This window comes from Neoarius graeffei, chromosome 3 (genome assembly GCF_027579695.1).
Source record: "Neoarius graeffei isolate fNeoGra1 chromosome 3, fNeoGra1.pri, whole genome shotgun sequence".
NCBI lineage: Eukaryota > Metazoa > Chordata > Actinopteri > Siluriformes > Ariidae > Neoarius > Neoarius graeffei.
The window spans coordinates 61,677,117-61,694,082 of record NC_083571.1 but is presented as its reverse complement, the minus strand read 5'-3'; the positions used below and the strand labels follow the sequence as shown (position 1 = coordinate 61,694,082).

Genomic DNA, 16,966 nt, shown 5'->3' with positions numbered 1-16,966 from the left:
CACTTGCCATGGGCGAAAACGCACGAAATTTGGCACCACTTCCGAGAATTGCCACCGCTACTCAGAACCAGAAGCCCACACTTGGCCGGGGCTCAGGGCCTCTATAGCGCCCCCTAAGTCGTTGTGATTTTGCCCTCCCGCATTAAGGTGCCTGGTTGCCATATAGTTTGTAGTACTGGCATGCCATTTGGTACGCATATGTATCTCACTAAGCCGGACAAAAATGTAATGCCAATGCATTAGCCACGCCCAAGAGGAAGTGAGGTAATTTCACTTTTGTGCGAAATGCATGGCCACGAAGACGGCGCAACTCCTCCTAGACCGTTCATAGGACTGTCACCAAAATTGATACACATCATCTACAGACATGGCTGACAAAAGTTACTAAATACGTTTCACGTAGGATAAACCGTTCAGAAGTTATACGTCAATCAATTTTCACTTCAAAATTTTACATGCTAAAAAATTCATAACAAATCTGCTAATTGCTCAAAACTGCTCATACTTCACACGCTAATCACTCATTGGGCTTCTGACATGTTACCCAATTTCTGTGATATTTCGCCACTGGGGGCGCTATTTTTGGGCAAAAAATCCAATCTTTCCTCAAATTTGGTCAAACTTCACGGCCACCCTCTTACTACCTCCCATGTCATGTATACCACATTTTGGGAATTTTCGTCCATGGAGGGTGCTGTTTTTGGCCAACGCAATTTCTCCAAAATGGGTTTTTGGTTAATAATTCCATAATGCTTTTCCTTCACACCACTACCTTGTGAAAGTACGTTGCTGTTGTAGACACTTATTTTTCCAACTCATAATCGCTCATGTACAGCATAGCGCCACCTACTGACATGGGAAAAACCAAAAAATTTATTCTTCAAAAATCTATATCTCATCTTCTATTTACTCAATTTTCATCACACTTCATACGCAAACTCTTCATGGCTCACCTGACACATACGCCAAATTTTGTGCACTTTTGCCCCTGGGGGTGCTGGTTATGGCAGAAATGATATTGCAGCTTCTGCTTTGTCAACCTTGGCAAGCAAACTCTTTACAAGACCCTTTTTGGGGCGCTTGCCATGGTCGACAACGCTCGAAATTTGGCTCCTTTTTCTTAGACTGCCACCACTACTGAGAACCCGAAGCCCAGATCCAGGCGGGCCTCAGGGCCTCTATAGCGCCCCCTCACGTGTTGTGATTTTTGCCTCTCGCATTAAGGTGCCTGGTTGCCATGTAGTTTGTAGTAGTGGCATGCCCTTTGGTACGCATATGTTTCTCACCAAGCCGGACAAAAATGTAATGCCAATGCATTAGCCACGCCCTACAGGAAGTGAGGTAATTTCACTTTTGTGCGAAATGCATGGCCACGAAGACGGCGCAACTCCTCCTAGACCGTTCATAGGAACGTCACCAAAATTGATACACATCATCTACAGACATGGCTGACAAAAGTTGCTAAATACGTTTCACGTAGCGTTAACCGTTCAGAAGTTATACGTCAATCATTTTTCAATGCAGAATTTTACATGCTTAAAAATTCATAACAAATCTTCTAATTGCTCAACACTGCTCATACTTCACACGCAAATCACTCATTGGGCTTCTGACATGTTACCCAATTTCTGTGATGTTTCGCCACTGGGGGCGCTATTTTTGGGCAAAAAATCCAATCTTTCCTCAAATTTGGTCAAACTTCACGGCCACCCTCATACTACCTCCCATGTCATGTATACCACATTTTGGGAATTTTCGTCCATGGGGGGCGCTGTTTTTGGCCCACGCAATTGCTCCAAAACGGGTTTTTGGTAAATAATTCCATAATGCTTTTCCTTCACACCACTACCTTGTGATTGTACGTTGCGGTTGTAGACACTTATTTTTCCAACTCATAATCGCTCATGTACAGCATAGCGCCACCTACTGACATGGGAAAAACCAAAAAATTTATTCTTCAAAAATCTATATCTCATCTTCTATTTACTCAATTGTCATCAAACTTCATACGCAAACTCTTCATAGCTCACCTGACATGTACGCCAAATTTTGTGCACTTTCGCCCCTGGGGGTGCTGATTATGGCAAAAATGATATTGCAGCTTCTGATTTGTCAAACTTGGCAAGCAAACTCTTTTCAAGACCCTTATTGAGGCGCTTGCCATGGTCGACAACGCATGAAGTGCGAGACCCTATTGTTGCTATGTGTCCAATTCTGTGCTTTGTCGCCATTGTGGGAGTAATGTCTCTTGCCGCAGAAGCTGTGGAAGGTTTTTCGCAGGGACGCATGCCCCCGCCCCCCTTGGCCGCTGGCGCGAGGGCCCGTCGAGGCCGCTTGCGGCTTTAATTATTGTTGTTGCTGCTGCTTCTTCCGTGTTGTTTTTGCTTCGATATTCGCGCCAAGGTTTATGCAAACGTAGCGACGTAACTGACGTATACAGCGACGTAATGACGTATACAGCGACGTAACTGACATATACAGCGACGTAATGACATACTGTATACAGCGACGTAACTGACATATACAGCGACGTAATGATGTGTCTCCCCTTAGCACCGCAAGCTATGGAAAAGCAAACTGGTTCTCAGCTGGCTCGCAGGTTGAACGAGTTGTGAACCAGCACCAGCCCTGGAACTGATTTGGTGGAAAAGAGGCATGTGTTATCTAGAGACCCATTGACCCGTCTTTTCGACAGCCAGTACTAGAAGTCAACGGGTAATTTTCTGCAACGACGAGCTTCAAAATTCCTATTAAAGAAAATTATGATGAAATAAAAACAAGCAACGTTAGGTGCACTGGCAGATCAAAATGAATGCCATTGGACGAGTGGGGACCCCTAACAACACAATAAATCTGCATCACACATGCATGTTTTTCCGGTACAATGTTTGCTCGCCCTTATTTCTGAAGCAGGATGTGATTTGCTGCTCAGAATAGGGATGTTAACCGATGACCGTTTGACCGGTGGTTGACCGAATCAATGTCAACCGGTTAATTTTTTTTTGGTTGTCGGTTAAAAAAAAAATTGTTTTGAAGCTGCCGATTTTGGAGCAGAGAACCTGGAATTCTGTGTTGTAAACGCTTGGGGCATGCCATGCGGTGTAAGGACGACAGCTGACAAATCAGAAACACCCATTCAGTCATGTCCCGCCCTCCTGCCCCAGTTAAAGACAGCTGACAAATCAGAAACACCCATTCAGTCATGTCCCGCCCTCCCGCTGCCACTCTGTGAAAAAAAAAAAGTGTAGAGACAGGCTTTTTAGCTTACAAATGACTATTCTGTTTTTTTTTTTTTTTTAATTATTATTAGAAGGCACATGGAGTTTAGTCCTGCCTTGGCCAGTGCATTCTGAAAGTATGTTTCGGTCTGTAGCCAACAATGCACGTTATTGCAGATCATATCTCTCCACACAAACTAAAGGCGCAGATGCCGACTTTTTCACGGCTTTTTCATGGACTGTAACGGCATTTGCTTATGTAGTAATTTTAATTCAGAATTTACTCTGATGAAATTATTCAGACACTCCAACGCCCCCCCCCCCCCCCCCCCCCCCCCAAAAAAAAAACGGATCTGCACGAGCCGTGAAAAAGGCGCGCCGTTTGCATCCCTGTTTAAACTCATAGGTTAACCGACTTTAACCGGCTAATGAGGCTCGGTGGTCGGTCAAGATTTTTTTTAGTTTTCACCATCCCTAGCTCAGAACTGATCGCACGCTCCCATTGGCCAGCAACCAACCACACTCCTTGTTTCATACTACAGCCAGGTTCAGCTGTAGGCGTGTGTGAAAGCTCTGAGACGTGTGTGAAATTTCTAATCAAAGATGTCCAGAAGTGCCAGCGACTGGGGTTTCTCCAGCTGCACAGACAGTCTGCACTGGCTACTCGAGCCCAGAAAAAAAAATTAAAAACCTTGCCTTTCAATGTTCAAGTGAATTATATAGTCTCCGCTGCCCATAATTTGCTGCAAATCCAATTATTTCACCATAAAATTGTTTTCGATTTGGGTCATGACCAGAAGCGGCACCATATTTGTTGATCGATTCTCATACTTTGATTGGCTGAGCTGGACCATGTGACCATGCCATAGCGTAAGTAGTTATGTTACAGAGCCAGGCAGCAGACTACAGAAGATAACTGAGAAAGCCAAGCACACAGACATCTGGAGGGAAAGTTCATACGTATTTTGCAAGTATTTTACAGGGAAATGATTAGTAATTTATTGGCTGAAAATGCACCAGAAGCCACCAGAAGGCATGTAAATTTCGAAATTTTCTGGGGGGCATGCCCCTAGACCCCACCTAGCATTAGCATATTAGCATTAGCTCCCTACTCTATCTATCTATCTATCTATCTATCTATCTATCTATCTATCTATCTATCTATCTATCTATCTATCTATCTATCTATCTATCTATCTAATTTATTTATTTATTTATTTATTTATTTTTTAATAAAGCTGGCTACTTCAGATTTTCTAGAGAACCCTGTCTAATGTTTGCATACGCTCAATATGTACATGTAAAGGTTAGCTTCTGTGGTTAGGAAAGCCATTGCTAATTTACCACACCATGCTAATCAGGACTGAGCATTGCAAAATTCGGCACAAAGGCTACATGTGTGATAAAATGGCATAAAATAAAGAATTTTCTTGAAATGATTTGAGTTGACAACTGATTCCTTTTTCAGAAATTCACTACCTAAAAGACCTTATTTTAAGAGCTTTTCCTAACTGCTTTTTCATGCCAAGATTGCACCAGAGGGCCCCAAATTTGCTTCAATATTTCAAATTTTCCTGGGGCAACATGCCCCTGGACCCCCCCTAGCAGTTTTTTGCTTGGCCATCAGACACCCTTCTCTCAATTTCTAGATAATACCTCAAATTAGTTGTAAATTTCAAAAATCAAACTTTCATTTTTGGAGACCGGATGGGCTTCCTGTGGTAGACGTACGCGATGACCTCAGTTAGTGGTCACTTGGAGCAACTCAGCTGTTTATATTCTCTGTTTATATCATAATTTTACTAGTTTTACATGTATTTTTACTGAATTTGTCAGTTTTTAAATAGGTATGCCTCATTGTGTAGCATATACTGTAAATGCCACACTGATGCTAAAAAGAAAGCATAAGCTGGAACTAGACTATTTCTGCAGAGAAAATGCAAAGTGTGCTTCCTCTGTCACTGACAGAAACTGGATCAGACATGAGACCTCGCGATGCAAAATAAATATATTTATTTTCACATGATCTACAGAAAGTGTGTGTGGCTGCGCGCTCTAAAATCTTTGTTTAAAATGGCTCAACTCACGGCTCAACTCACAGCACAACATGATGCTTTGCATTGTTTCAATAATGGATAAAGATTTTTACTTTTGTCTGTAAATATGCATACCTGTCAACCCATTTTGGAGTCCAGCTTTATAAGCCCTCACAAAAACCCTTGGTGAAGACAAAAATCCATCCATCCATCTATCTACAGTGCCGCCTAGTAGTATTGGCACCCTTGAAGTTTATGTACTTAAAGTTAAGCATCTCCTGAACAAAAGTGATGTAGTGATGCAGAATTTTTCTACAGATAGCTCGTGGTTAATATAAAAGAGCAAAGTATCAACAAAATAAAAAAAAATAAACAATTAGAGTGAAAAAAAATGAAAAAGGTAAATCTTGCTGTATCACTAGTATTGGCACCCTTTGCTGTTAGTCCTAAAACCTAACCTAACTAAACCTAATTTGACTCACCTATGGTAAATTACAAATGGAAATCACCTGTGAAGACCTGTCTGTGCCCATGTGACATGAAATGGCCAATGAATGATGAGATTTGTGTTTTGAAAAACCAACTGTTTCACTCAGTCCCTTTTTCATAATGGTGAAGACAAAAGAGCTGTCTGAAGAAACAAGAAATGCAGTTGTTGACAAACACAAGAGCTCCAAAGGATATAAAGCCATCTCCAAAGAGCTTGGTATCCCTGTGTCAACAGTGCGTAATGTTAAGAAATATTTGAAGCATGGAACTGTCAAGGCGTGGGGGTAAGAGAAAAATCACTGATAGAAGTCGTCGAAGGTTGGTGCGATTGGTGGCAGAATCACCTCAGTTAACATCTACGGACCTGCAGGCCCACCTGGAACAGTCTGGGGTAACTGTTTCAAGAAGCACCATAAGGCGCACACTCAACACAACAGCGCTACATGGGCGGAGGCCAAGGAAGTCCCCATTATTGAAAAAAAGACACAAAAAGGAGCGTCTGGAGTTTGCGAAAGAGAACCTGGACAAGCCACAGTCCTTCTGGGAAAATGTCCTGTGGACAGATGAGACAAAAGTAGAGCTTTTTGGGAATTCTCACAGGCAGTATGTTTACAGGCGCTGCAATGAAGCATTCAAAGAAAAGAACACCCTACCAACAATCAAGCATGGTGGAGGATCAATAATGCTGTGGGGCTGCTTTGCTGCATCTGGAACTGGAGGCCTTACCCGTGTCATAGGGATTATGAAATCTGAAGATTATCAACAGATTTTGGAGCAATATGTCCTGCCCAGTGTAAGAAAGCTTGGTTTGAGGCGAAGATCTTGGGTACTCCAGCAGGACAAAGACCCCAAACACACACATCTAAAAACACACAAAAATGATTAGAAAAGAAAAAATGGACTGTTTTGAAATGGCCAGCAATGAGTCCTGACCTTAATCCAATTGAGAATCTTTGGGGGGAGTTGAAATCTGCCATTGGCAGAAGGAATCCTTCAAATATCCAAGACCTAGAGCGCATAGCGAAGGAAGAGGGGGAGAAAATACCACAAGACAAATGCAAGAAGCTCATTGATGGCTACAGGAAACGTTTGGAGGCCGTCATCGCTGCCAAAGGGTGTGCAACCAAATACTAAGGAGGGGTGCCAATGTTCCTGCACCTGCTGTATTTCTGTTTTTTGTTGTCTTAGAAATTAAAATGCCTATTTTGAACGAAAACAACTTTTCAGTTCCTTTGGACCTTCAATTAAAAGATCTTGGTATTACAAATTGTGTCCATTTCCATTCATTTCTGGAGATATTACAAAAGTTGTGAATAAAATTAAGGGGTGCCAATACTGCTAGGCGGGGCTGTATCTATCCATTATCTGCAGCTGCTTATCCTGTTCTACAGGGTTGCAGGCAAGCTGGAGCCTATCCCAGCTGACTACAGGCGAAAGGCGGGGTACACCCTGGACAAGTCGCCAGGTCATCACAGGGCCGACACACAGACACAGACAACCATTCACACTCTCATTCACACCTACGGTCAATTTAGAGTCACCAGTTAACCTAACCTGCATGTCTTTGGACTGTGGGGGAAACCGGAGCACCCAGAGGAAACCCACGCGGACATGGGGAGAACAGCAAACTCCACAGAAAGGCCCTCGCCGGCCACGGGGCTCGAACCCGGACCTTCTTGCTGTGAGGTGACCGTGCTAACCACTACACCACCGTGTCACCCACAAAAAATCCCTACCAGCAAAAAATGAGACAACTATATGTTGTCTTTGAGGCATAATATATTGAAAAAGAAACAAGGGAAAAACTTCAATAGCACTTTTTTCCACATCATACTTTGCTCTATGAAGTTCATGATCATGTCCATCCTATAATTCACTTCATGAAGTTCAAGGTGAAGTCCATCAAATCAGTGCTCCTGATTGTACTGGGAGGCTGCACATCTAGAAACGTTATTCGGTTTCATGCAGATGCTTGACTTTTGAGTATGATCTTGATATCGAAGTCTGAGCTTTCAAACGCCTAGCAAACCTGACCGCGGGGCCATAATAGCTGAGATGTTGCGAATGAGACCTTCTGCCTGCATAACACGATGGTTTTGGGTTCAATTGTCTATTTCTTGTTTTGCATGTCATGTGCACGGTGGCCACATGGAAGAAGTACTTGCAGGATAAAAATGTTTTGGTGAAAAACTAGGAATCCGTAAGACTATTAGAATATGTCCGTAAGCCTGACAAAAAAAAAAATCCGTAATATTTACGCCTATTCCTTATGGGTTGACTGGTATGAATAACTGGCATTTTGAAATTAGTAGTAGATGATGATGGTCATCATTGTGGGTCTTATTTATTTATTTATTTATTTATTTATTTTTGTCGTCTTAGGGATATGAAGGGTCGCTGATCAAACTTACATCAAAGCAGGTGAGATACTGAGAGGTAACTTGTCTCTATATACTGTATGAATTTTTGCATACATTCTGCATGTCATATGAAATAACATGTAAAGCTCATATTGTTTGTATTTAGATCATGTGGTCTCTGTTGATTTTGATTCTCATGTGCTAAGCACAAATTAGGATTTGTTAGATTGTTCTTTAATAAGTTACAAGAGCCCTGATGACGTTCTGATGTTCTAGTTATTAGTGAGCAACTTATAAAAAAAAACATTATTCTATCCACATTCACTGGATACGAGCAATCGTGCGCTCAGATTAGCTACGACTAGGATATCGGCTCATATACCATGAGTAGAGAAAAGCAAAATGGCGGGGCGTGTTGCTGAACGAACTGAGGACGAAATAAAAACTCTACTCGAAAACAAAACCCCCAAAATACAAAAAAGCAACAAAATATGGAATAAAAGTATTTGATGGTAAGAACGTACCTTTTTTTATTTTTGAAGAATTATTTTCGCATTTTTCACAAATTGCTATTGTCATTTCACCCGTTTATTTACATACTAAAAGGAAATGATTTTGTCGGATGTTTTGTATAAAGTTTTTATTTATCGAATTTGCAAAAACTAAAAATACTCTGTTTTCTCAAAATCCAGTGAATGTGGATAGACTAAAACAGGTATTCCCCTCAATCTTGTCGTACATGGCTTATAGCTGTAAACTCATGTATGACTCGATTTCGTGGAATAAATGTTAATTGTAATATAATAACTCTAATAAGAAGTCTTCAACCAAGTGCTAGATCTGAGGACAGCTGGCTTGAAATACAGTAAAAGCACAGCTGTCATTGGATATTTGCTGTTTGTGTTTCAGCAGAGCTGCATGTGTTTGTACTGGTGTTGCTTGTCTCATTTTGTTTTGATGGATAAATTCCCACAAGGATCTACAGAAGGTTTCATATCTAGCTCTAGAGGATCACACTCGCACAGCAGCACTATATACACTTCAGATGTGCAAATTAGCTGAGACTGTGTGTGTGTGTGTGTGTGTGTGTGTGTGTGTGCGCGCGTGCGTACAGACAGAATTGGAGCATTCAGAGTTCATTCAATGTTTTATTCAAATAATAAATTGACATTGTTTTCTTCTCATACAACATGGTTTTCAACCCACAAAGTCTATTAGAATTTCATTCGTTCTGGTAAATTTTCCATCATCCAAGTGCTTGTTTTAACCCTTCCAAGTCACAGGATTAGTCTTCATCTCTCATTAGGTTCCACTTTGTTCCTGAGTAACTCGAGCTTGTGAACAGCATGTTACCGAGAACTGGACCATTAGCTGCAAGTGTATGTGATTTAATGGTGTAGTATGTACAATATAGTATGCAGCTGAAAAACTCCTTCACCAAGAGCTTTGCACACGGAAAAATATAGATAACTTTCCTCATGTATTTATTCAATGCATGTCTCCAACACGCCCATCCCATAAATCGCTGAAAGAAGTACAATTACATGTCCACTAGAGATTTAAAAAAATAAAAATAAAAAAATAAATATATATATATTTCTCCTGAGTGTTTCTCCCTTTATACGGCTGAAGAAATGAACGTTGAAGTGTTTCACATCCAAAAGTTTGCTTATCAATCTAAAACACCAGGAAGGAACATCACTGACTTCCTGTGGAGGAGGAAAAAAAACCCTTCAGCCTGTATCATCAGAGGTTTCCCAGAACAGTCAGTCGGTGTGTGTGTGTGTGTGTGTGTGTGTGTGTGTGCGCGCGTTCTAGCAGAAGGAGATGACAGCATTAATGTAAATCAGTCAATTCCAGGCCTCTCAAGAGACACAAAGACATGGCCATATATAGCAGTATGGCTCAGAGTCACTATTAATAACAGCCCTGTGTTCCTTCACAAGGGAGTGAGGAAGTGTGTGATCCAAAGAAAGAGAGAGAATTAAAGGAAACTGTGGGTAAGCGAGAGGGAGAGAAGAAAAGTAAATGTGATAGAGTGACCAGAAAGAAAGAAAGGGAGAGAGGAAAATGTGCGTATATAGCTCTCCCTCTTTCTAGTGAATGAACTCTGAATGGCCTCATCCTCCCTGCACATTTTTCTCTCCTGTTCATCACACACACACACACGTGCGCATGCTTGTCTTACTATCTGTCTGAGAACGTTCCACTGATTTATTAATGAACTTAATTAGTACTGTGCTACACCTTAATATACAGTAGTGCTTGAAAGTTTGTGAAACCTTTAGAATTTTCTATATCTCTGCATAAATATGATCTAAAACATCAGACTTTCACACAAGTCCTAAAAGTAGATAAAGAGAACCCAGTTAAACAAATGAGAGAAAAATATTATACTTGGTCATTTAGTTATTGAGGAAAATGATCCAATATTACATATCTGTGAGTGGCAAAAGTATGTGAACCTCTAGGATTAGCAGTTAATTTGAAGGTGAAATTAGAGTCAGGTGTTTTCAATCAATGGGATGACAATCAGGTGTGAGTGGGCACCCTGTTTTATTTAAAGAACAGGGATCTATCAAAGTCTGATCATCATAGCACATATTTGTAGAAGTGTATCATGGCACGAACAAAGGAGATTTCTGAGGACCTCAGAAAAAGCGTTGTTGATGCTCATCAGGCTGGAAAAGGTTACAAAACCATCTCTAAAGAGTTTGGACTCCGCCAATCCACAGTCAGACAGATTGTGTACAAATGGAGGAAATTCAAGACCATTGTTACCCTCCCCAGGAGTGGCTGACCAACAAGGATCACTCCAAGAGCAAGGCGTGTAATAGTCGGCAAGGTCACAAAGGACCCCAGGGTAACTTCTAAGCAACTGAAGGCCTCTCTCACATTGGCTAATGTTCATGAGTCCACCATCAGGAGAACACTGAACAACAATGGCGTGCATGGCAGGGTTGCAAGAAAAAAGCCACTGCTCTCCAAAAAGAACATTCATGTGGACAAGCCAGAAGGCTATTGGAAAATGTTTTGTGGACAGATAAGACCAAAATCGAACTTTTTGGTTTAAATGAGAAGTGTTATGTTTGGAGAAAGGAAAACACTGCATTCCAATACAAGAACCTTATCCCATCTGTGAAACATGGTGGTGGTAGTATCATGGTTTGGGCCTGTTTTGCTGCATCTGGGCCAGGACAGCTTGCCATCATTGATGGAACAATGAATTCTGAATTATACCAGCGAGTTCTAAAGGAAAATGTCAGGACATCTGTCCATGAACTGAATTTCAAGAGAAGGTGGGTCATGCAGCAAGACAACGACCCTAAGCACATAAGTCATTCTACCAAGGAACCCACCAGCATCCCAGAGTTGAAGCTGTTCTGTATGGAGGAATGAGCTAAAATAATTTTATTTTATTGACCAGTGATGCACCGATTGACCGGCTGCAGATCGGAATCGGCCGATTTTCACGTGATCGGCCATGACCGGCGACCGGCCGGTCAAAATTAAAATATGCCGATTTTCTGCCGATCAAAACTTGTGCATCATATAGAGATGAAAGTGGAAATATTCGTAATTCGCAACTAAAAAGACTGCAGCTACACTGGCAGCTTGAACATGCTTTCTAGTGCGATTGTGTTGCACTTGCGCAGAACAGTGTCAGTCCTGCGCGCCTAACCAGCTCCGGCTTGCGCGCCGTTAACAAAGATTAAAAAGTTAACAAAGCTTGGCTGGACATGTGGTGGATGACAGAAGAAACAGACTCTCTGGTGACAAGGTAGAAATGCTTCTGTTTTCAAAGAAAAACTTGCCATTAATGCACAAGTAATTACAATAGTCAAGTGTGCGTTTACTGACTAATAGATTAACACTCTTACATGCACTTTTATTTAAGTTTCACCTATTTATTTTATTTATTTGATAATTGTATATCCGTATATGGCAAGTGTATCACCTGTTTTCATTGAAAAAGACCATACAAATACACATTTGTCAAATATGATATAATAGCATATGGCAGTATGACTGAAAATTATTTTTGTATTTTTTGTTACTGAATGTGGGAAGAAGAAAAGGGCTGTTTCATAAGGGTTAAGTTTTCAGACCTAAATATGAAAGTGTTCCAAAGCAATATATCCAAATATAGTGAATTTTTTTTTGTGTGTGTGTGTGTCAGATATTGGATGTGAAAAGAAGAAAATGTTTGTGGTTGTGTGAATTTCCCATTACAGGAATTAATATGTTAGCCTATTACCAAACATCTAGTTAGATTTGTACAAAGAGAGAGAGGAAAAAAATGTCTTTTTGTTTGTTTTACGACATTGGTTGCACTTGATTCCATTGGAAATTACTCTACAAATACACATTTGACAAAGATGATAGAATGGCTGTGGTATAAGTATGACTGGAAATTATTTTTGTATTTTGATACTGAATGAAGAAATGGGTTGTTCCATAAGGCATAAGTTTTCAGATCTAAATAGGCTTATGAAAGTGTGTTCCATAGGCAAATAATATATGAGGGGGCAGGGCTCTACACTAACTTTTTTTTTTTCAGGAGCACACGTGCTCCTAAGTAAAAAATTTTAGGAGCACAGGGAAAAAATGGGGGCACAAGTAGGCTTTCATTTTAAAGGTTTATTGCAGCGCAAACCTTAGACACACCAACACATAAAATGCAAAATTCAATTGAGAATGAATGAATGAATAACGAACAACTGAATGAATGAACAAACAGTAGCTAAACAGAGAGCAGAGCTAACAACATCATCAAGGACAGCTCCCACCCTGGCTCTGAGTTCTTTGACTTGCTGCCCTCAGGCAGGCGTTACAGGTGCATCAAAGCAAGGACCAACAGACTCAAAAACAGTTTTTTCCCACAGGCCATAACCACCTTGAACAATTAGCCTTTTTCACATTACGTCACTTGCAGGGGAACTCGTATTCGTTTTCAGCCTTTTGAATGGAAGAAGAGGTATACGGCGGCAACATGTTAACAAAACTGTCATTCACAGATAAGATTGATGATAATATTGCGCATTGTTGTTTATCATTACGTATTGTTAGCGACCATTCCAGTCACCCATCTGCCTTGTTTTGTAAAGGAAGTTTACTGACTTTCTATGGTTGCTACTTGTTAGCCAGCAGATTAGCATGCCGCCTCTTCTTCCATTCAAAAGGCTGAAAACGGATGTGAGGTTCTTCTGCAAGTGACGTAATGTGAAAAAGGCTAATTACATGCACTGACTGATGCCACTTCTGGCAGGTGCAACAATGCACCAACAAGGACCTAAAAGGACAATATTCTCACACCTACCTGATACAGTGCAATACTTATTACAGTGCAACCTCACAGAGCAACTTTTTAGTTTTTATAGCTTTTGTATATTTTATATTTATATTTCTACACTTTTACATCCATACCCAATACAATGCAATACCAAATACAGTGCAATATCCTGAGTTTTGTAGCTAAACTGAGTTTCTATAACTAATGTGCAATTAACATCTGCAACTCAACATGCCCAGTTGTGTATATATATTCTTTGTTTTTCTGCTGTGTTGTGACATGCACCATTTGTATATACTGTATATTATTTGTTTTTCTGCTGTGTTGTATGTTCCCATCTAAATGTTTGCACTGGGGTGTGTGCTTTCCATATTATATAATTTTCCTGCACCTTCTCCCGTCATTCTAGCTTTCTTCACTACACTTTCTTCCTCATCCATTCTTTTATTCTTGTTTCCACCATCATTGCTTTTAAAAAACGCAGTTATTCTCTGCATAGCGAATATATTTCTCAGCTCGGTCCGAACCAGCTCTGTTATCTCTCAGTTGAATGATCTGATGAATCCCTAAAAAGCACTTTTCCCACCTAATGCCACACCCACAACATACAACCGTGGGAAAGAGGGGCAATCACAGAAAGATGAGTAGAAAACGGGAAATGTTACGGGGGATATTTATTGTGATAGTAGGCTATTGTAGCGTCAGCACAAAAGCACCAGACTCAACTTTAACTGAAAGTGTTATTCAGTAGCCTAAACTTATTCAAGCTACAGACCGAGAAGAATAAAAATGCTGAAATCTCATGTCCCGGTAAAACGCACTAGCATGGCAGAACGGCAAAAAAAATGTAACTTTTTCACCCCTCACCCCCACCCCCGGCTACCGTGGGAACCACTGCAGTGCAAGACTGAGACAATGCACGCAACTACAGACAGGGAGCAAGGCGCAGGCAGAACACACACACACACGTGTACACAACACTGAACACACACACTTACAATACAGGCCGTTACTCGTTACACTATATTAGGTAGGCTATCCAGCGCTGGATTTACATACTTTGCAGTTTAACGTTTGATACATTTTAGAATGTTAAACTCGTTGCGTCTGTGCTCAGTGCTTTCCTAAATTGTTGGCCTCAAGAAGCCCTCGCATGAATGCGCGTTTTTTTTTTTTCGTCGTTCGCATGCCGAAAAATTCGCTCGCAAATGCGAGTGAAATGTGCGCACTGTAGAGCCCTGTGAGGGGGGGAAGTTGTTTTTGTGCCAGATATTGGATGGGAAAAGAAAAAGTTTGTGTGAATTTCCTATTTCAGGAATTAATGTTAATACCAAACATGAAGAAAGATTTTACAAAGAACAATGTCTTTTTGTTTGTTTTCAACCTTTTTGAGGTGTTGAAAATTTATTACTGAAAATCTGGCAGAATGTTCTATTAAAGAAAAGATAAAAAGAAAATAGTCTTTGTGTGTGCTTTGAAGTGGTTTGAAAAAATGAAATCGGAATCGGCCAAAATCAGTATCGGCAGGTCACACTCCATGGAAAATCAGAATCGGCCCAAAAAATTGCAATCGGTGCATCTCTACTAAAATTCCTCCAACCCAGTGTGCAGGACTGATCAAGTTACCAGAAATGTTATTGCTGCACAAAGGGGTCACACCAGATACTGAAAGCAAAGGTTCACGTACTTTTGCCACTCATGGATATGTAATATTGGATCATTTTCCTCAATAAATAAATGACCAAGTATAATATTTTTGTCTCATTTGTTTAACTGGGTTCTCTTTATCTACTTTTAGGACTTGTGTGAAAGTCTGATGTTGTTTTAGGTCATATTTATGCAGAAATATAGAAAATTCTAAAGGGTTCACAAACTTTCAAGCACCACTGTACCCTTAACCTCTGGAATGAAATGGGATTTAATTTTTTATAAAGCATCAGTTTTGTCATCAAAAAAAACAAACAGTGGGGATCAGCCAAATGTCCCCACAAGGTCAAAAACGTCAGAGAGTCCTATTTTTAATCACAGTATACAAAAGAATCTCTTTGTACAAGTTTAAAAAAAAAAAGCAGTTTTTGTTTTCTGATAAAGTGCAGTTCAATTTCAAAAGAACCTCAGACGCAAGGTGACGTACTGTATTCCTGTCATAATGAGCATACCTGTAGCGAGAATCGCGTGTGGGTGGAGCACAGAGGACGGCAGGACAGAGTAAAATTCAATGACTTTTTTTATTTGCTCTTTTCAGACGCATACACCACTCTCTCAGCCACGCACACAGACAGACACACACACACACACACAAGTCGTCCGGCTGGGGAGAGAGCTCCCTTCCGCTCTCCCTCTCCCTCCTTAAGTAGAGGGCGGTTTACTGGGGAAAACACACACAAACACAGGTTAATTACCCTCAGGTGTAGCGATTCTGCCACTTACCTTCCCCGACTCCGCCCTCCTGTCACAGACCGGCGCTTGACCACGCCCCCGCTGCCACAATACCTTAAAAAAATGAAAAGCTTTTATTTATTTATTTTGGTCCACTGACACTCTTCTTTTGGTCTTTGTTTCCGTTTCTGTTCTGTAGCCAGTTGGCTTCGTGAGCTTCGACAGCAGATCAGAGGCTGAAGCAGCCAAGAATGCCCTGAACGTAAGTATAATTTTATTTTATTTTTTAAAAATTAGTTTGGTAATTAAGGCGCTTTCCAATATACGCTGCTATGTCTGACATAAAAGCAGCACACCCACTAGCATGCCACTAACAAGCCAGTGTCAAGCTAAAAATGGTCCACTACCTGAATAATATCTGGTTAGTGATGATCTTGTGGTAGGGCTGAGACATTGTGAATAGCTACACAAATGATAATAAATGTATGCACTACAGTAAATTTAAGGGCATTAAGAATAAGAGCCCACATTATCCTATTCGGTACCATTCTGTCCAAGAGAATCAGGACGTTGCGTAAGAGTAATACAGATGAATGGACTAGAATACACCCCTGAGGAACTCCGCATGCCGAGCGTCCTCAAATATAGCTGAATCAGCAAGATACGACAGTAAAACTATTACATCTACCATATATTGCCTCTTTAGCCTTGCTGTATTGTTTACTACTTGGCAATATATTGTATATATCAACCATATGGAAGCAGCACAATGCATAAAACCATGCAGGTATAGACCAAGAGCTTCATTTTATGCTCATATCAAACATCAGAATGAGGAAATATGTGATAGATAAATAGATAGATGGATAGATGGATGGATAGATGGATAGATCGATCGATTTACTTTATTGAGCCTAAGCTGGGAAATTGTTTTGTTACAGCAGCAAGTTATCAGGCATGTGGAAAAAGACACACTGTACAACATAAAATAGAATTAAAAAAAAAAAGAACCAAAAAAAACCCCAAGCCATCTATACAATATACAGATAAAAATGTAATGATTAAAAAAATGTATGTGCATTGTGTTAATAGTGCTACAAACATTGCTACAAACGAATGTGTGTTAATAGTACTACAAACAAGAATTGTGATAAATGAAGATTAAAAACTGTGCAAAGGTGGCAATATTGA

The 16,966-nt window shown here is 40.5% G+C and overlaps 1 protein-coding gene across 1 annotated transcript in view; it reads left to right on the top strand.

The window, feature by feature from the left end:
- The window catches only part of rbpms (RNA binding protein, mRNA processing factor), a 76,376-nt gene that overhangs the window by 25,454 nt on the left and 33,956 nt on the right, over positions 1–16,966 (top strand). Inside the window, exons 3-4 of the mRNA XM_060917073.1 lie at positions 8,126–8,164; positions 15,975–16,037. Coding sequence (XP_060773056.1) covers positions 8,126–8,164; positions 15,975–16,037 — 102 coding nt within the window. The remainder of the gene's footprint in view (positions 1–8,125; positions 8,165–15,974; positions 16,038–16,966) is intronic.